Source organism: Aquila chrysaetos, chromosome 10 (genome assembly GCF_900496995.4).
Source record: "Aquila chrysaetos chrysaetos chromosome 10, bAquChr1.4, whole genome shotgun sequence".
Classification (NCBI taxonomy): Eukaryota; Metazoa; Chordata; class Aves; order Accipitriformes; family Accipitridae; genus Aquila; species Aquila chrysaetos.
In genome coordinates, this window is record NC_044013.1 from 40336649 (window position 1) to 40358143 (window position 21495).

At 35.3% G+C, this 21495-nt stretch overlaps 1 protein-coding gene across 1 annotated transcript in view; it reads left to right on the forward strand.

Moving 5' to 3' along the window:
* Positions 1-4918, forward strand: part of BRIP1 (BRCA1 interacting helicase 1) — a 69615-nt gene extending 64697 nt beyond the window's left edge. The window contains exons 23-26 of the mRNA XM_041126967.1: positions 968-1041; positions 1774-1852; positions 4027-4248; positions 4411-4918. Coding sequence (XP_040982901.1) covers positions 968-1041; positions 1774-1852; positions 4027-4248; positions 4411-4502 — 467 coding nt within the window. The 3' untranslated portion in view covers positions 4503-4918. The remainder of the gene's footprint in view (positions 1-967; positions 1042-1773; positions 1853-4026; positions 4249-4410) is intronic.
* Positions 4919-21495: the final 16577 nt, after the last annotated feature.

The window sequence follows — 21495 nt, forward strand, 5'->3', positions numbered from 1 at the left end:
AACTGTCCCACATCCCACAGCAAATGCTGAGGCAGCCTGTGGCAGGCGGCTTTGCAGCTACACTCCCAAGAGTTGATCATCTTGATCTTCCTGAGTCTAATAGCTCAGTTTTCTTAAAACAAGTGTTCTGTACCAAACCACTTTCTATGTATATCTAAATAGATGATAGAAATCATTCAAGCTTTGTGGCTTGTCTGCTCATCTCATAGACCACTATCCCTTATTTGTCTTTCAGAAGATTTGTCTGTCTTTAAATCCGTAACATTAAAAAAAAAGAAAATCCATCTTCCTTTTCTTATCTGGAGGAGATTGTTCCTTTCCTGGTCTTGTGTTGCATTTTACTTTAATTAGAAATCCTTTAAGACATGGCCTTCTTGATGTCAAATATTTTACATTAATTTACAACATCTACATTTTATATAAAATTGCTCCTTAAGTATTATTTTTCAAAATATGTATTGAAATATCAGCATTTGGCCTACTAGATATTAGATTATTCTTGAAAAGTCTCTATCAACCAATTCACTAAACTGAAATCCTGACCGTAGCTGTGTTGCTTGGGACAACTGATGGATAATAATCCTTTGTATTACTGCTGGGTTTTGGGGGGGTACAAGGTTTCTTTTGGTGTAAAAGCTGTGTAAATTCAATCTTAATTTGTCTTTATATCTAACTAACTATGATATTTAATATGTTAGTGGTAAGGATATTCTTTATTTCTATTGTTAATATATTTATGGTGATTCCCAGTATTAAATACCCTTTTGCCCAGTCTGCAAATAGCAGGAAGTGAAGTCTATGTACCAACTTTCCTAGAATTATTTGTTTGGACTTCCCAAATCTGTAAAAGCTAAATTATTGAAAAATCCTCTCATACTTTGATATAATAGCTAAGTATGATCTCTTCTTAATAATCGTAAATATCTTGAATAATCTTGATAATCATAAAATCTTGAATTTATTAAAGGATTGAAAGATCAGAGACAATGCAGACGGAGAAAAGCTACAGTTAGGCAAAGTGCCGACACCTGTGAAAGAAAGGTACCATGTAGATAAAGTACCTATTTTAAGTGGCTACTGTTGAGTGTTAAGGTGCAAGGGAAATAAGAACAGTGTATTATATAATCTTTTCAGTGAAATAATACAGGTGAAATAGTTTATTCATGGTCTGTATAGTTTGCTCTAAATCTTTACGATTTACACACTCAATAGATACCTATGTTTCTCATGGGAAACAAAAAGGCTGAGTGTTTTCAAGTCCTATTAACACAGGGAGAAGCTGCAGATATGGACTGCTTACAGAGTCCAGCTCATAACTCATTACAGATGTGATTACTGTTTCAATATAAGCAGTGCTTCTGATTTCTGGTTAGTACGTAATTTTTAGGGCAGGATTTGCAAAGTGTAAGAACATAATCACACTGAAACCCAACGAGAGTTGGGCACTCATCTTCCTCGGCTCCTTTGCAAAATTCCAAACTAAGTCTTTGATAGCCTGGAGCATTATAGACTATAAACATACCTCATATTTATATGAAAGTATTTCTATTTAAGTTAGGTTAGGCATTTTTAGCATGATGTATATTTTCATTATTGGCTAGTGTAAATGATAAACATTGATTCATACAGATTTCTTTGAGTATTTCAAGTAGTATATTTCTCTGAAGCAGTTTTGATATATTTCTGTTTATATTTAAATGCTTCAATCTGCATAGTTGCATAGTGACTATATGCAAACTAGTATTTACATTAATTTGTGTATTGTCTTTTTAGAAGGAAACACACCACCAGCTTTGCAAGAAAGGACTTTATTGTATTGTCTGTGGAGCTGAAATACTGCCTAAAGCAAAGGGTAACATCTATGTAACTGATCATTTGTTTCAGGTTGGGAATGACGGGATTTTTAATCCATCTTTTTCTTTTTACAGTTTTGGATACTGGAGTGGTATTTTAGAATAACTGGTTAATTTCTCCACTGGATATGGTAACCAGATAAATGAGTTGTTAGAAATGCACTGAGACCTGCAGAAAATCTTTTTGGGGGGAGAAAGAGGGAGTTGTCACAAAAACATAACTATTTTTACTTGGCATTTCAGTGAAAATAAGTTACTGTTAATGTAATCTCTTTCTGACATCTTTCTGTTGCTTGATTCAGTGGCCCTGATACACTGACCTATCTTGAAGTACAATGGGAGTCTGACTGGTATTTAAGAGTTAACTGAAAGCAACTGGTCCTGACATTATGGGAGGCTGAAAGAAATTATTTGTAACATAGTGGCCCATTCACTGGGGTATGTTCCTTCTAAGGATTAGGTGTTAATTTGCTACCAGTTGCTGTGAGGAGTTTGGTAATATTTTGGCATAGTAACTCTGTGAATCTAATACATGTTTTAATGAAACTGTCAAAAGTTTTACTGAAAACCTGTGTGATCACACTGTTATTCTTCAATATGTAACCTACCTTGTATTAATTTAGTTTGCATTTTAGTCCTCAGTTGACCCGTTGTATGACGTGTTGATTAGATGTTCTTGGAAATTCTCTACGTTTTTGTGAGGCACTTTAATTTGGGAAAGTCTAAAAGCTGATATCGGTAATAACTCTGCTACTTTTAAAAAATGCACTGCATCTTCGGGCTACTGGGCCGTGTGTGGTAATGACCTAATTACAAAATGTTCTCATCGGTTTAATGAAGAAACAATTAGATATAGATGCTTAATACGCTTAAACAATATATAAAACATTGTCCTCCAGGAGAATTTAATGAGGATTTAACTGGTCCCAGGTTTTACAGGTCTGAAGGTAAGAAGACATTTGCTTTTGTGTGCCTTGTAAGTATGTCTCAGGACCTTGAAAGCAAGCCAGAAAACTGCATTTTTAGGAGGTGTTAGAAATGATATGGAGGTTGAGATGAAGAGGGGTGCGCATTAGACAAAGAGCTGAGACCTGTTTCTTGTGCAGTCATCTTTACAGCAGCCCCGATGTTATGAGACCCTTAAACATGCCCTCCCCTTCTCTAAGGTCCCTTCCGCTGCCCCAAAAGCTCATGAAGTGATGAAGCAAGCAAAGAAGTGACACTAGCAAAAAAACCCCAACCCTTTCAAAGTCATCCTTTTCAGCCATAGAAGTGAGGGAAGCCAGGCTTTAGTAGGCAGGAACTGCGTGCTGTTGGCTCATGACTCCATTGTGTGATGTAGCTGAACTGGTCATCAGGTCAAGAAGCTAGACCAGATGGTATCTGGATCAGATGAAACTGAAATCAAGAAAGGACAAGTCTCCTCTTTTGCAAACCAAACCTGAGCCTGAGGGAGAGTGGGAGAAATCCCTATTGCTTCTGGACCTATTAAAGTCATATGCCAGCTAGCAAAGTCCACGTTGCCTTACGAGTAAAGAAAGGGAGGCCCAGGTGATGGAGGCCACTTGTTGCCTCTCTGTTTTCCCAGAGCAACCATAATGTATGTCCTTTAAGACCTGTGTAATCTCATCAGTAGACTTTCATTCATGTCCTTAATATTAATTTATCGGCATCGTCATATCTTTGCAATTTCGTATAGAATCTGTGAAATGGAATCACTACGTATTAAATGAAAGCATTGTGAATCACTGAGGTACTTTAATGCCTACAGTTACCAAGGTGTCCGTTGTCAGTGAGAAGTTTTATGCTGTTTAAACTGAATCTCGGATGTCAGTTGATTGATGAAAGTTAAAAAATCTGCCACAGTTTGAAGAAAATGAAAAATAAATGACTTTATTCAAAGTGGATTCAAACTCACTGGTCAATTTGGGAGTAATAACAAGGGGAAAATTATCTGTTGAAAAGTAAATTTTGGACACGTTAAAAAATTTAAATAAGGCCTTCTTCCAAGGTCCATTTACATCAATAGAAGTCTTTTCACTGACTTCAGTGGGTATTGGATCAGGGCCTAAATTACCATCTTGTAAATGTGGAAAGTTTGCAGTATGTTCAAACAGTACTGTATTCAAAACCATGTATATATAAGTCTTACACCCCACTTTTTAAATTATAGGAATTTTGAGAAAAGCTTGCTACAGTAATATTGCACTGAAAATAATCTGGAAACTCTTCAGAAATACTAATATAAGAAGTAAAGAACCCATTAATAATTGTATGTGTGAACTAGATAACATTTCAGAAGATGATAATATGATGTTGATCATCTCAGATGCTGCAAGTCTCAGTCATCTTAAAGAAACTTTGAAGGTTTATCAGATGCCCATGAAAAGTGAAGGTAAATCTTACTGATTACTGATAAATACCACCTAACATTTGTCAAGTCCTTTAGCTTTCAATTAAATACAACACATTGTTTTCTTTCATTTCTTGTAAAAGCTTTTGATTTTGGTAACGTGTTTTTATCTCTTGATCTATGTGTGAAATCTCCTATGGAGAGGACCAGTAGGAGTCTCTTGCCCCACTACTTCTTACTCTCCAAAACAGCACTGTGCATGTTTTGCAGATATTTTTTATGGAAGGCATTTTTAAGCCAAGAGAAACACCTGAGCTTTTAAAAAGACTATAACCTGTCTTTCGTTAAATTGTTATATAGACTGTTCAAAGCTGTACTAAAGCTTTGTTATAATTGTTTCCTTATAAGGAAATTTCCTCCTTGTAAGGGACATTGAATACCATGTTACAAATCATGCGTTCTACCTGTTTTGTTCTCTGTTAGCAATTGGCTGAGGGCAGTTGCTGCAAACGTTGTTTTCTTTTTTGTGTCAATAAGGTCTTGATCTTTGCCTATTGGTCAATAATTCTGACTTCATTTTTTTGTGATCTTCATCTCTTAGCATCTTGCTTCATTACATCTTTGTTCAAGAGAGATTTTGTTTAACAATGTTTTGTTTATTGCCACAGTGTAGTGGTTGAGTCTGCATTGTGCTTTAACTTCCATACCTTTCCATCGCTCCTACTTAACTTTCTGTAAGTTTGAAGGAAGTGTGATATCCAACAATTCTTTACTGGATATGAATGAAATGCTCTGGCTGTTTGCTTTCTCCTTCAAGGGCATCTTTGCTTTTCATAGCTTGTTGAAAGGAACATTTTTGCTTCTTAAAGCAAATGAAATCTTTTTTTCTTAAATTAAAAATACCAGATCTTTCAATGATACCGATATTTTTGTGTCCTCTTGCCAAGGATTGTGAATGTTTCTGAAAATCTTTCTGAAAATATTTTAAAGGTGAAACAAGCATAAAAGTGATACTACCATGCTGAAACATGTTAGTGAGAACCGTAAACTATGACTTTGACCTTAGGTAAATGAGGAAGATTATTTAAAGCTTATAAGGAGAAGTTTGACTATTTTACAGAGTAAGAACACTGAAGGCAGTAGAAGCTTACTGACCAAGGCACAGCATATGGCTAGAAAGCTGATAAACAGCAAAAACATGCAGGTCAATGGTTTTTTTTCAGCAGACTGGAAATACCAAAGTTGGAGAATTGGATATTGACAGTGGGACTGGGCCAAGAAAATATATTACATACACTTACTTTCTCTTAACTGGGCCATTCACAAGACTTACAGCCCTTGCCTTTGACCTTTTGGGAAGTTGATGGCAAGATTTGTTCCTTTGAGATGCTATCTTATTCCCTCAACCATCAATAGCTAAAAGGAGTACCACACACAATTTACTGTTGACTGGAAGCAGACAAAACTCCACTGAGATCTGTTGAGCTCTGCATGTTTAATCAAACACTGAGGATGCATACCAGCTTACCCTCCATTCCCCAGTTTCTTGGGTCCTTACATACTGTTCTGATCAAAAAGAAGAGATAAGGATAATGAGAACAGAATAATTTACATTTCTTAAAACAAATTAAAATCTGTGAATTGGAGGCATATACCCTGCAGCCCCAGTGGTTAAAGTAAGTCTCCGCAGAAGCAATGTATTTGATATGAAATGATTCCAGGTGTCAGACCATGGAATGTGTAATCCTTTAGCAGCATTCAGGTGACAGAGACCAGATGTAAAGTACTTCTGTTTGTGTCTGGGCAGTTCTAGTGTTAGGATGGCACAATTAATCATATGTGATTTTTGTCACAAGGACTCTATTTTAGAAATTACAAAGTCTGCAGAGATGAGTAAGCATTCTTTACCATGTTACTTTCTGGCAAAATAAGAACGTTATGTTTAGAAATGTGAAGTACAACTTGTGATCTTTTATCTGTTTTAAAATATGTCTTGATGCCTATGTAAAGCACTTTTTCTTTCTTTTTGAAAGACTTGAATGCCAGTTTATCTTTAAATGCTATTTGGAATGAGAAGGAATATTCTCTGACAAGTTACTTACAATGCAGGAGCTGTGTTCAGTCGATTTCTCCATGTCCTTTGATAGGAGCTGAGGTTATTCATTTTAATAATAAAGTACAGTCATGGGTAAGTCAAATTAGTTTATTTTGTATATTAAAATCATTGCTGAATGATTTGCATAGTAAATGTTAAAATACCATTTCTGTAAAAGGTAGAATGAAAATTTTATTTCGTCTAGATTAATTGTATATGATTCATCTAATTTCTACCACAGATTTGAAATTACAATTAAGAGCTGAGTTCAGGTCACTTGATGTATTTGTAATTGTCTATACCTAGTTAGATGCAGTGTCTATAGTATTGCATCTTATGAAAAGCGATAGGAAAATAGGTGGCAGCTATCCATGTCTTTCATGAAAGGAGAAACAGAACAAAACATATTTGCACAAGTGATATATTCAGACTTCAATTTTCAGACATGTAGTTTTATGTTATTTGTGGCACTAACAAAAATGTTAATCAGACCCTGATGGATGAACACAGACAAGGTCTAAAGGAGTCAACAGGAAGAAATTTTTTTTATAGGTGTTGTATTTCCAACAATGTTAGCAAACTAAATTCTCAACAGAATTCTTTGAAATGTAGACAGGAAAGCTATGTGTATTTTTACTGTACTCTTAGTAATGCCTTAGTTTAAGATAAAGACAGAGGGTGAGGCTCCATCCTGAATGAGCTGTGCAGGTAACCTTAGGACACCTATGCCTTTCCTGAATTTTCCTTCTGTGGATATAAATATATACTGTGGATATAAATATAATTGAAATTAAGCAGAGATTTTTGAGACTAAAACTTTGCCAAAAACTGAATACCATCCTTGTGTTTTGGCCTGTATGCATCATTACCCACTGTACAAGCTATTTGAAATGCACTATACGACAATGTGATAATAGAACAAAGTTTATGAAGCATTGTATGCTATGAATGTTGATATTTCAAACACTATTATTAAGATTTTGTGGTATTTTAGCATTCATTTTATATCAAAGATAATGAAATGTTACATTGAGGGAATGTGTATTGAAAGAATGTGAAATAATGGGTTCCACTGAGGTATAATGAAATGTTTTCTTGTCTTATCTTTTTAACAGTCTTTTTCTGTACGTTTAAAATAAGGGGCTTTGTAACACTGCCAGGAAATCAGAAGCATTGTGTTCCACTTCTTTGTTGCTTCCCATGACTGGCTGTGCAAACCAAACACTGTCAGCAGTTTTATTCATACTGCTAGCTAGGTAGGCAGTTGAAGGGGGGGACTGGCTGTCTTTCATACCAGGTGCGTCAAGTATTAATGTGTAATCAGCTGGTATTAGGTTTACAAGAGTTGTGTTTTTATTAGTGTAAAATAAACAAGTGTTATGTTCTTAGCTTACCTGTGGATTTAACTAATGTTTCTTTTAGCTAGAAAGACACCGTTAATTGTTGCAGGTTTTCTGAGTAAGACTCTTTCCTATTCTTTTCTTATGTTCTATTTCCATCCACTAGAAAGAAATCTTGGTAAACTTTTAGGCTTGGAAGAGAACATAAGCTAAAAAAGATCACATCTGGCTTTGGAGAGTCATTTGGAAAGCTAGTGGCTTTCAGTAGAGAGACATCTAATCTCTTAATGCATGTCTTTGTTTCAAAGAGAGGCTCGGGGAAAAATATATCCCATCATCTTCAATAGACCTGTGAAACAATTGTCAGAACTGGCATCTCTGCTTTGGATCTGTTGCAGACTGTATGCCGTATCACTAGATTAATATGCCAGATGACTTGAATGTGAGAGTTGTGAGGGTGAGGAACGAAGCTACTATTTTGTGTGTGTGTGTGAAAATAATGTTACTTATTTAGAAAGGTAGAATGGACTGGGTATGAGTGATGGTAGAGGTAAATACAGCTTTAACTTTATCATCTCCTTGCTTTAAATCGAGTGGCTGTTGTTTTCCTGTAATTGGGAATATATGAATGTAGCTGAAGACATGCAGAATGAGTCAAAGGAGTTTAAAGTGATGATTTACTATATGCTATCATACACCAGAGCTAATACATATGCATTGAAGTGAAGAAGCTGTGATTAAGTCAGTTTTAGCTCCCAGTTATATATTCTTGAATACAAGATCCTGCTGCTGTTGAGCAGTGTATTTGTAGAGATAAAATCAACATTGTAGTTTATACTGCTGCCTACCCTGTGTTAAATCATGTACATTGTCATGAGGTATCATATGTCATCTTAAATTACTTCGTGTCATGTACTGTCTATAAATCAAGTACAGTTGGTTCTGGAAGGCAAGGAATTGCTCATTTAATAGAAATCACATTGCTGTAGCAAAACAAGCTTAAAATAGAATCACTGGGTTTAATATCTGTAATTTACCTCTAGGTTTGGTAATAATTTAAAGAGTCAACATTGTATTTTCATAACTTAAATTTAAGGTGTGATTAACAAATTACATTTTGTAAATCTTTTTTTTAACCTACTTTTTTATCAATTATACATTTATATTGAAAATTAGATTTTTAAATTTACTGCTACATTTGTACAAATTCAATTACATCTTGTGTTTGCCATTGACCTAGAAACCTCCATTAACTTATTCAGGCTTTATGTGTAATCAGTGGCATACAAATTAATATTTTTATTTATATTGCTTCAAATACCCTAAATAATTGTATATTCATGTTTGCAGTCGTCTTTGTGAAATGGTAACGACTTTATAGAAAACAGTACTTTGGAACTTTGAGAAAATATTTCAGTACCATAAATGTAGAGGAGTCGGGGTGCTTTAAGATCTAGCTTAGCTAATGTAATAAATTGTCTTTCATATGTTAAAAGGTGAATGAAACTCTGACAATTAAATTTTTAAACTTATTAAGGAGTTGTTGCTGTAACTGATTAGACAGTCAGCTGTTGAGACAGTAGCTTTTATATAACAGGATATTGTTTTGTTCATCATGCTACCACATTTGGCAAACTTTTATCTTAATGCGCCTATCGGGAATACCAGTCTGACCTCAATCTGAGTAAAGCCTTAATAGTCGACGTGAGGGATGCTTGCAGGAGGTGGCACGGTCATTTTCGCAGACTGTATATTTGTTATCGCATGTTAATCAGATTCATCATTCTGTTTAATAAAGATTTCATCTGCCACGCGAATGCATAATCGGCTATGTCTGAGTGACCGTCTTTTGTCTTGAGCAGATTGCTAAAACTGTATTAAGCATCATTAGACAAAAATGACGACCTTATTAATTTGTCCTTTATGTGTTTTCCAGCAGATTGGACCTCATTATTATGCAAACACAGTACACAGAGCAGCACCAGAAGTAGCTCATTAATGTTTCTTTCCCTCAGTACGTAACAGATTATTATTGTGAAGTGTGCATGAAATAATTGCTAATTATGCACCTTAAATTGTACAGTGATTTGTCTGTCTAGATTTTTTTTCATGTGGTTTAAGAACACTGTAGAAGGCCATCAGAAGCTACAGGTTAACAGTACCGAAGCAAGTAAACCAGAGGAAGGCAATCGCAAAACATGCATTTTATCACACGTTTTCTTGCCTGTAAAGAGTAATTAGGAGAGTTATGGATTGCTTTGTAGTTATCTCTCACTACGCTTCTTATTGTAAAACAAATGACTCTCAGCCAGCAAATAATTTAATAGATATGTCTGCCAATGAATAGATGCAGGCAAGTTTGAACTGTGGACTTCTAGTAAGAAATCTTGTAGATTCTGAAATGGTAATTCTTGAGTTAGTGTGGTTTCCTTATTTACACACCACTAAAATCCTACATATTTCCAAATACTGTTCTTTCTACCAAATGTTTTCCCAGTTACATTTTGCATTTCTTACAGGCTCTCTATTCAGTATAATTCTCCTTAAAATTTGTAAGCATGATAGAAATTACATGTTAGGATTTGGCATTCATCTGTAGTTTGACAACTTTGTGCTAAGTGTGTAATTGGTTTAAGCTGGTAGTGCTTCATACTTATCCATGGCACATCTTCTGTAATCTGTCTGCCACTGTAGCTGATAAGACTTGGCCACAACTGAAGTTTTTGCAGCACTAGAAATAAAATCCTGATCCATTAAGGGTTTGCATGGATTTAGCTTTATAATCTGGTTTAGAAATTGTGAGTGGTCAGATCTTAGATACAAGCTTTGTTGTCGAAAAGATGCCATGAAAACCATTACATCAGCTTAAATTTTCTTAACGTTACTTTTGTTGACAGTATAACCTAAATGATATCGTGACTATTTCTGAAGAAAAGTATTTGTGACTGGCAATTATTTATTATCTATGAACATGGAAACAGGTATCTTTGAGCATTAGGAGGATAATAACATTCATCTGACATTACTTTAATTTTAGAGTCTAACTGCATTTGGTTGGTGTTAAATAGCTGTTTATGTCAGCTGATACCACCGATTAAATATGGTGGCTGCTTCATATAATACAAGTTAAAATAAATGGAGCATACTAGCTGTAAAATATTCTTTAAACATTTCACATGTAATAGATCATTACTGAATATTTATGAAGGACAGACATATCTTACACTTCCAAAAAAATCAAAATGAAATTGTTCTGCAGAGACCAAATTCTCTTTACTGCACTGTTAGCTGTTGGGCATATGGATATTTACTTGACAAATCACTTGACTGATGAAAATTGAAAATAGTTGGTGTGGCATTGTAGAAATAATTATTTATTTTACTTGAATTATTTGAAATGACTGGGAATATATTGCTATGAACAGGCACAGGTACACTATTAATATAGGGGTCCTGCAACCATGATTATCATAAGTTTTTAATAAATGCTTTCTAAATTTTCAGTGATAATATTGCTCACTGATGTAATGTATAATTTGTAATTACAAACTGATGTTTGTAATATAATACAAGTGCATATAAACACACTCCTTTCTATAAAAGCATGCATAAGTATTGCAGCTAATTGTTAAATCAGGCTGAAAAGAGCTTGTATCTGCAAGGGCTTGACACTGCGCTTTTCCTTTTGCTTCACAATCCATATTTTTCTATTCCTATGAAATGACATTTTCTGCTCTGCATTTTTTCTTTCCCTGCCTCTTTGAGTTTTAACTGATCTGTTTAGTTACTGATTTTAATTAATTATCATAACTAAATCTAATCTGTGTTATTTTCAGTGTGTGATTTTATTTCATGCAAAAGACTACACCCCCACCACACCAATTCTTGAGCACTTGCATAAGGCTTGTCGAGAATTTTCAAGAAATAATGTACTGACAGGCCAGGGGATATTGGAACTTACCTGAGTTTAAGTTTAAATGGATGAAATATTTTCAGAGCATCTGTATGCGCACGTCGGAAGGGGAGAGCCATAGATGACCTTGGAAAAGGTCTTTTGTGTTGCTTCTTTCTGCTGGTGCCAGAATCAATTGTCTCCCAGGAATTATCTGACTGACTTGCTGTACTTACTCTTGACATTCAACATGTTAATTTTCACTTGGCCAAAAATGCATTCATTCGTTCTCTCTCCTCACTGTGTTCCTTTCTGGTTTCAACTGACGTTGCTGCTCGAATTGTATGAAATGCATTGAAAATACTTGCAGGCTACTTCTACCTTTCTCATGAAAAGATTGTTTGCAGACTCTGTAAATATTGTTATTTGCTGAACATATGGCCTTGTTAAAGAAGAAAAAATGGGTTTATGACTCTGGGAAGAAGAGTAAACCAATGTTTTAGTAAATGCCTCTATGCATCCTAGTGTATGCTGTGTTGTCATTGCAAAATCTTCCATGTATTTGTCATCATACCCATGCTTACACTATTCTTTGATAAGGCTGAAAGCTCTAGGTATCGGGCATTGAATATTTTATTCTTTAAAGAATTCCTTGAGAGCTATATTTAATTGAAACTAAATCCTATTTAGTGAGAAATACATGTCAACGTCTGAATGCTGTCATGCAGTTACTAGTGCTTTTGATGTCTTCTTTTTTTTAAGACATGAATTTTCCTCCTTCTCTTGAATTATAGTACCAGATACTTAAATGTTTACTTGTACAAATGCATATTTCCGTGGTCACTGACAAGAAGGGATAACTCTTGAGTAGCTACTAACTCATTAAGGAGTGTATTGCCCTATAAACCCAGTACAAGGAGGGATGCAGAAACTGGCCTGTAAAGCAGAGGAATGAAGCAGACTCCTAGGTCATCAAATCCATTCTTTCTCTCAGATTTCTCATGATACAATTTATAGTGCTTACCCAATTTGATTTTTAAATTCCAAAAGTAACATTTCTTCTCTTTCTACAGTTAAATTCTCGTTAATCATAAATGTCTTCATGCATGTAAGGTGTCTTTAGGAGAGTGGATGAGAAGATACTTCCTGCAAAGTTTTCAGTAGGTTGATGACGGCCGCATTTCTGTCTCCTCTGATAGAGCTTGCCGAGTGTCAGAAGATGTTAGACGTGGGTGAGAAAGCTGGTCAGCAGAGGTGCAATCCAGATGAGTAAGAGTGGTTGAGGGAAAGCCAGTAAATGTACTAATATGTTATCTTTCCAACCTGGAAGTTTATCTTTCCTTCGTTGTCTGGGTTAGGGACAAGTTGCATAGGTTTCCCTAAGTATTGTAGGATGATTTCATAGCATCTGATATAATATGCTTTTACCAGGATGATCTCTTAGTCAAGGATGGTTTTTATCATTGGTGCTGACAGAGATTATTGCTATTTAGGTGTGGTACTAGATCCATAATCTTGTTCCTCTGTTACTTTAGGACTGCACTGTTAAAATGGACTAGTCTGGGAACAAGCCTGTCAGGCATGTGTGAAAGCATGTCTGATCATGGGGACTGCTGCAAAAGTAGTCTTCTGAGAAAAACGATGTACAGGAGAGAAAGAAGAGTTTGGTGTATTATTTTTTAAATTCAAGGCTGGACTCCCAGAGGCACTTTTTTTTTTTTCTTAATAGATAAATAACATAAATGAAGCACTAATTAATCTCCTGCCTCCTTGCTCATGCTGGCATTCTGCCTGCCAGAAAAATTCTGTTAAGTTAGTTGTCAGGCTTATTTGAATTCCACTGTATTGAAATTTGCTTTAAAATATATAGAATTTTTAAAAATATTTTTTTAGAGAGATTTAAAAATATAGGAACCAAAAACTAGTGTTAGGCTTGCCCACCATATATTAAAATTTTCTTAAAGTGCTGAGACAGTCGCCAGCACTATGATTTATTGTCTGCCTAGTGCTGATAATCAAGTGATCTTTCATCAGACAAGGCCAATGCTCATTGAAGTTGTGAGTGGCAAAATGCAATAATTTTGCTTGCTTCCTTTGCAGTAGTGCTCTATTGATGCGAAAACACAGTAAAGTTTTGTTTATATAAACTCAGGTCATCTTTGCAGGTGAACCTGGTTTTGAAGGAAAGCCTGAGCTGGTAAGTTTCTGTCCTTCCCCGACTCCTAGGTCTCAATCTATGCCTCAGTCTGTTCCTCGGCTACATTAGGGCAACTCTTTGAGAAGCTGCATTGCAAAATGTATCTCTGGAATGGTTTGGATTAAGTATATTGCCATTTTTGTGGGATTATTTTTATACTGGATCATTTCAGGCATCTTACTTGTGGTACAATCTCACAAACGGTTTTTATCACTAAAATGAGATCTGGGATGTGAAGAAGCAGAAAGTTAGTGCACTGATAGCTGATGCTTAAAAGTTATGGAAAATTCACAGTAGCAGCTGCTGAAATTACAGATTCAACATTCTGAACATTCTGATTGTTTTATATTCTAATGAGCAGCCTTTGTTGCAAGCTAGTATTTTATACTGATTGTCAGCCACATAGTGCAGCTGCCACTGACCCCTCAATCAACAGTAACAAAACCCCTCTTTGTTATCAGTATGGGAAATATCTTGGCCATTGTGGGTGTGAATTCAAAACAGAATAGCAATCATGCACAGGAAAAATTAAAAGCTCCACGATTCATTGACAGGAGTCTAAACATCATGCATAAATTATTATATTCAAGTCTTTAAAAAATTGTACTTCACTGTACCTTGTTATATAATTGAAATATAGATGAAGTAGTTAAAGCATCCGAATGCCATAGAACTTCTGTTCACTAGATGCATCTAAACTTCTTATCATTAATTCTGTATAGCGAACTCTCCCTTCTTGTACATTTCTGTTCTATTATAAAATGTAAATCTCCAATCAAGGTAAGAACATTTGTAATTTAACTTTTCTTTTATTCTTAAAGTGAGTGTACTTTCAAGTAGTTTGACACTAAGTTTACTAAGTGATAGCCATTTTTCACACTTTAAGAGCCAAGTGGCTGTAGTAGAATGAAAGAGTGAATTAGATTTGTTGCAGATGTTTTCTAAATCAGATACCTCTGGGTTCTGTAAGCCATTCCTCCTTTCTAGGAAATTAGAATAAAATTTATTTATATAATGTGAATATAGTATTATAGATTTACATAATTAGACTCCATAGTGTATATCAGACCATGCAGACTGTGGTATGCAGTGCGCAGGGATATTCTCTGTAGTAGTTATGTCTGGCTAGTTCACTGTAGGAATTCTAGTTTGGGAACTTTTCTAGTTCTTAAATTGCAACCATACAGCAATAATATAAGGTAGGGGGGTGGAAAGACAGACAATTACCACCATTCTTCCATATGTAATTTGTGTATGGTATTGGTTATTTTTATTGTTTAAGTTCATAGTTTCTTCCTCTTGATGGAATACAAACATTTGGCCAAATTCTTTGCCTGAAGTAAGTGGAGCCAAGGATAAATTTGGTTCTTTCTCCTCTCTGAAGGGCTTGAAATAATAATAATAAAAAGAATTGGCTAAGATTTTAAAGATTTTTATGGTGTTTATAGATAGATGCGTGGCTATACAAAGATTTAGCCATGTCTTTCTTCAGGGGAGGAACAAGGCTATCAGATAAAACAATACCTCAGCACATTTGAATTCACATAAATCGTACGTAGCTCTAAACGTATCTGAGCTCTCTGTCCTACAGTTTCCTAGTACATAGATGAAAAAGACTTCTATATACATTTAGCTTGTGTTCATTAGGTCCTTTGAAATGGTCAGATTAAAGTTTATACAGAAGCATGCATTATTATTGCTTAGTGGACTTGTGTCAGTTTTCTACCATTTACATGCTTCCATGATTTATTTTTAGACATAATTTTAAAATAATGAGTGTTTTCACTCTAATTGATACAGAGTCTTTCATGTACATGTAAGACCTCTCCTTTATATATTTCTTTTGTTAATGCATTGTAGAAAATGGTTGTTCTAGCTTTAGCTAAAAGTAAAGAAATATTCGTGGGCAGTTTAGACATCTAAGTTTTATATTTTATAAACCTCAGCTGCAGTTCACACTTGTGGAAACTGTAAGTGTCCTTTTATTTTTAACAGCAGCCTAGGGTATGGTTGAAAGAGGCATATTTCCATTTTGGCTTTTGTTTGAGCAGCTTCCAAAACATCATTCTACTTTTTTTTCTGGAAAATTTGCCAAGTCTAGCTCAGATTAAGTTTCTTTGTTAGATTTGTTCTTCTAAGCATCTGGATCAGAAATTGTATCCCATACTATGTAGTAATGAAACATTTGGAAATCATCTGAGAAATCATAGTAAGCCATGATAGTACTGCACATTCTTTTTAAAAGTAAGAAATATGTAACTTACAGAGTAGTTTGGGGGTTTTTTTTGAGTAAATGTTACTTCGTTTGAACCACCCTACCAAGAGATTAGAGCTTGTTCTTCTGGGACACAAGCAGGCATTATTACCTCTCAAACTGTTGTCATCCCTTTTATCACTCTAAAATACTGTTTTGCTTGATGCACATATATATTCCATGCCAAATTTTAACATTCTAAGATATTACGGGGGGGGGGGGGGAGGGGTATATACATAAATAAAGGTTAATTTTATTCTAATTCATAAAGCCAGTATGCTGCAAGCTGGTGAATGATTGGGTTTGTTTTTTCTGACGCATTGCACTACTTATGCTTTTTAAAAGATGAATCGATACTGTACATTTAAGTTCATCAATGGAGCTAAAAAACCTATTTTACTAGTTTAAAATAAATCATTAGAATTTATAGTAATAGAGAAAATGTTTTTCTTGTGTCATAAACTTGAGAGCCATTGTATAAAGTCAGTCTGCTCATATTATATTTTCGGTATAAATTGTACTGAAGAATAGAGTTTGTGGAGGAGAAACAGATCTGAATTCTAGTGGTAAAGAACGAGCATACCCTCTTAATGAGCTGTAAGACTACTAAACTGAAGAAATGTTTGTCCATTAAATACAGCCCCTCAGAAAGGATAGGGAAAAAGAAGAGAAGGCACTTGGGATATTTGGAAAGGAATATGTATGTTTTGCATTACTTTTTAAGCAAATATATTTATTCACTGAAAAGAATTAATGCTGTAGCCAAAACATTCATTGCATTCCTCCACGGTCCACATGACTGATTGTGATTAAGAACCCAGCTTTATTTTGGTGTTTTGGTAAATGCAGATGTCTGAATGTTAATTATATTTTGTAGTTCTTTAATTTATTTCCCAACTATTTTGTTGCTTTGAAAGTCATGCAAAGCAACAAGATAACTACCATGAATGGAACCAGAATGTTTCCTTTCTTAAATAGATTTCAAATATCAGCTGATAAAACAGACCCCAAATCCAAACCACTTGTTGCTTTGGATTTTGTTATGAATGTCACCTTCAGGGAATGAATCGGAGCCAATATTCTCTTCAAGAGAGTGGAATTTTTACTTCCTTTCTCTTTTAAGCTTGTGTTATCTACTGCCGCTTTGTTACGTGGTGTCTCTTGTAAAATTTCTTCGTCCGCAGTATGTATTTCAGCCTTTATATTAGAAACATTTAGCCTATCTAGGACACTAACACAGTGGATAATCAAAGGAGACAAGTCAAGAAGCCATTTGTCAATAATAGAAATTTGTCCTTCATCTCAAAGTTTTATTCAGCAGCATTCAGGGAAATCATGTTTGTTTGATGCGGGCTTCTTTAAATTTTTTGCCCACTGCTGTGTCAGATAATCTTACAAAAGAACTTACACAAATGTTTAATCTCTCTGCTTGTGAATAATCACTTTCGTCAATGGGAGCGGAGCTGGGATCAGGCTCCGGGCCTCATGAATTCATCAGTTTCCCTGGCACTGGAGATAGTGCGTGCAGCAAGGAATTGTTTCTCTGATTTCAAAATACTGTGCTGGATTTGCTTTTGTTTGGTTTTAAAGACTGTTTTCTGGCTCCCTTCTGTGTCACCCAAGATGATTCCCCCCCGCAAGTTTTGGGCCTATTTGCTCAATTGTGAATGTCCTTGCATTGATGGAGAAAGTAACGTGAATAGTTGTACAGTACGTAACAAGCAGGAAAAAGCAGATGGCTGCTCTGTTAATGGGGCTTCTCCACTTGATCTCACAGGGAGAGAGACCTTTTCATTGTCAGAATTTCTCAAAGCTCATTGATTTTTCATTCTAGCAGGATTTATTTGCTTTTGAATCACTGCTGTGCTGTTATCATTAGATGCTGAACCTTTCACTGGGCTGCACATTTCACTAGTTTTTTTGATACGTGCTCTTTTAGGATTCCTACACAGAACTTCTTTCTTCCCCCTTTGCATTGAGAACACTCATTAGATTCTAAATAAACCAGGTACAGTCATTCTTTTTTTGTTTGCTTGTTTAAAATAATCTAAATGCAGTATGGTATTTTTTGCAGTTTTTGCTTAGCACTCCAAAATATTAAAATAAAAATTTACCAGAATAATTTTGCTTTCTAGTTCAGCAGCTATGGTTTTTTTTATATATACCAGATTTTTTCCCAAATTCTTTTTAAAATACATTTCTTTAATTTAAACAAAACAAAAACCACAAAAGATATTCTGGATGAAAGGTTAGCCATGTTGTCCAGTGTTATTCAAGTTGTTCATCCTCTTCTGAAGGAAACCAGGATGGAATGCCTTGAGATCAAGGTTGCAAAACTGAACAAAGTTTTCTGAAGCTGTGTGCTTAAGCAGGAACAGCTGCAGTCTTGTATTGCTTCTTTTTTAATTAATCAAACCCACTTCCTCCACTCTATACTTCCTTATGGTCTGGATCTGGAAAATATGAAAATAGGGATTTAATAGAGATTCATGTTTGTTTACTTCTGCATTTGAGTTTATAGTACAAATTAATATAACTAGAGCGTGATTTTTCTCTTCTCCTCTATTTATCATCTTATTACTAGTATTTTTATAATAAACTGAATCCTGATCCTTCAAAGCTTCATTTTTTGTAGTTCTACACATGCCAGCTATCTCTTGAGCAGCAGCGGAGCTGTTCTTTAGAGCAGGAGTTGTAGAGCTGTTCCTCTGCTTTATAGCATATATTTTACTATATTAACATAGTCCTGTTTCTATCATAGGAGGGTTCTCAACCAGTTGTTTGGTTTGATTAAAGATGATTGCTAGCCATTAAAGATGCTATTGATTTTCTTTTTGGCAAGAGCTAGGAATGTCAGCTTATATAGCTCGTTTGTCATCACTGAAATGGAGGTTGAATCTTCCTTCATTACTGTGCTTTTCAATAGCATGACTCTGAACTCCATTGGGTTTATATTGTCATAACTTGATCTACATTAGAATCCTGTTTTGTGAAGGAGGGGGAAGCAGTGTTCCTAGCTGCTTCTGCAAAAGAACATGAGCATCAGTCACTTTGAAGCTTCATGGCGTACTAAAGAAAAAAGTTGAAAGGTTAGCATTTAAAAGACACTTTTTTCCTCTTTGCATTCCATATTAAACAATAGCTGCCACACTAGACCACTGAAAAGTTAACTTATAAAAAACCATAGCCCAGGTCTACTTCTATTCTATGGTTTTTATATCTATTAATAATTTTTTAAAATTATTAAGTTTATGAATAGATGAAATGACATACATAGATAATACTAAAAACATAGATAATACTAAAAACTTTTTGTGGTTGAAGTGCTTAAGATTAGCTTAAATCAACCTTTGTCGACTGGTGTGCATTAGAGTTTGGACTCCTGATCTCCACTGCATAGTCCTGCTTGTGCCAATCAGTATGTTTTGGAGTAGATAGATTATAGACATGACAGTTTATTTGGGAGTGGGAAAAGTGCTGGAGAAAGAATTTTAATGTGGGTAAGGATGGGGGATGGCTGGAAAACCAGAAAATAGCTGTAAGAAAAAATGTTTAAAATAAATTGTATTTTGGATGGAGTGAAAATTTGTCTGAAAAACAAGCTTGAAATGTAGAAATACCACCACTGGTGATGATAGCAAAGGCTTAGGTGCAAGTAGTGCACAGTGTGCTTTTCAAAGAGATGCCTGTTTCCTTTTAAACATCCAGGGTACTGTTTGCTTTCATTTCTATTGGTAATGTTATGGAGACAAAGTGCACAGATATTCTGAAGTGTTCTTTCTGGAGATAAGTAAGGTGGGTGGGTCGTTCCCAATTTATTTCCTAGAAGTGTGTAAGCATGTATGAACATCAGCTTTCTTTGATTAAATTAAATTTCTAGTACTCAGGATTGTACAGTAAAGATAAGAAGCAATACAAATATACTTAAACTGAAAAACAGAGATGGATAATTTATTCTTTTAGATTTTATACTATTTCTAGGTTTCAGAGACTGGAGTTGTGACTTCGGACCATGTCACTAATACGATGATATATGCATAACATAAGAATTTTGGCTATGAAATTTCTGTGTTACTCAATGCTTTACTGAATGTGAAGTCAGCCGTATCATATCAACTCTACACAATAAATCCTCAGAACCTGGGACAATGGGAGAAACTTTGATGATTCCCAATTTAAAATAGTAACGGAAGAAAAAGCTGTGAATGCACTGGACAAAACAGTTCTTGGAATTGGAACTCCCAGGAAGAAGTAGTAAATCCTTTGACTGATGTGAAGGATTGGGTTGTAGGCAATCGTGCTGTAGCCAGTGTTTCAAGAGCCAAGGCCCTGGAGCCAGACAGGAACCAAAATAGCAGCCAAGGGTCTGGAAGTCTAAGCCAGAAACTGATATATAAACCAAAGGTCAGGAGTGCTGCTTAGAGCCACAGATGCTGGCTTATATTGTTGACCAAAGGCTGCCTTAAATAGAATTACTACTCCTAATCCAGTCATGTAGGGTGACTGTACTTGTAGTTGCCATTACCCACCTAGAAGGGCTGGCTTGTCCAGCTACTGCTGATAGAGGTTGCTGGAGAACTTACATTTGAACCTATTAATTCTGGCAATGGGATAATATTCTGATAATTGAGAAAATTATTTTAGAAGGAGAGGTAGGAAAAGATTGAGAGAAACTTCATACTTCAGACAGTAAATACAAGCAGGATGTGAGGAGTCTTGGACAATTTTGAGAAATTTGATTGAAGCCTAGAAAATTCTCAAAAATTATGAGATGTTGATCAATGTTTATGAGGGGATTTTATTTTTTTTAAATTCATGTAAACCCCTTGGGTCCACTTTTTTTCTTATACACATGAAGAGACTACATACAGTCTCAAATTCTGCAAAACTGGGACTGTAAGGAAGGATGTACTTCCATCACTAGAAACTGTGAGGCTTGTCACTCGGACAGGGACAGTGGATTGTGAACTCCAATTTTAAAACCCTGTACTTAGGAAATATGCCAGAGAGTCACTCGTGTGTTCTTCTCGGGTCAAAGGAAGCCTAAGATTATACACTTCTAATATGGAAGAAGAAGCCTATACTGGAGGGGAGACTTTTAAGGAAAGCTTGACTTGCAGCAACACTGGGGATGTGTCCAACTCATGGTTATGGCTGGGGGTTTGCAGGACTTGGCCACGATATATTAAAACAAGCTTCATTTTGTTACATGGTTTGAAGTGGTATCTGAATGGAAGTTGAGGTATTTTAGCCAAAACTAATGTGTCTGCAGTTTTATTAAGGTGGAACCAGGAAAGGCGTATAGCACCGTGTCACTTACTACAATTAATTATAATTGAAATGCGCATCCAGTGGAGCATGCAGAATGCTAAGTGTGATAGACCAAACTTAGCCGTATGTTCAACATGATAACGTTTTAGACTTTAGTTTGCATCTGATTTTTGTGTCAAGTTGCTTTCTATTTATTTCTTTGCTTTCCTTGCTTTGAAAAATTGTGGAAGACAAAATAAA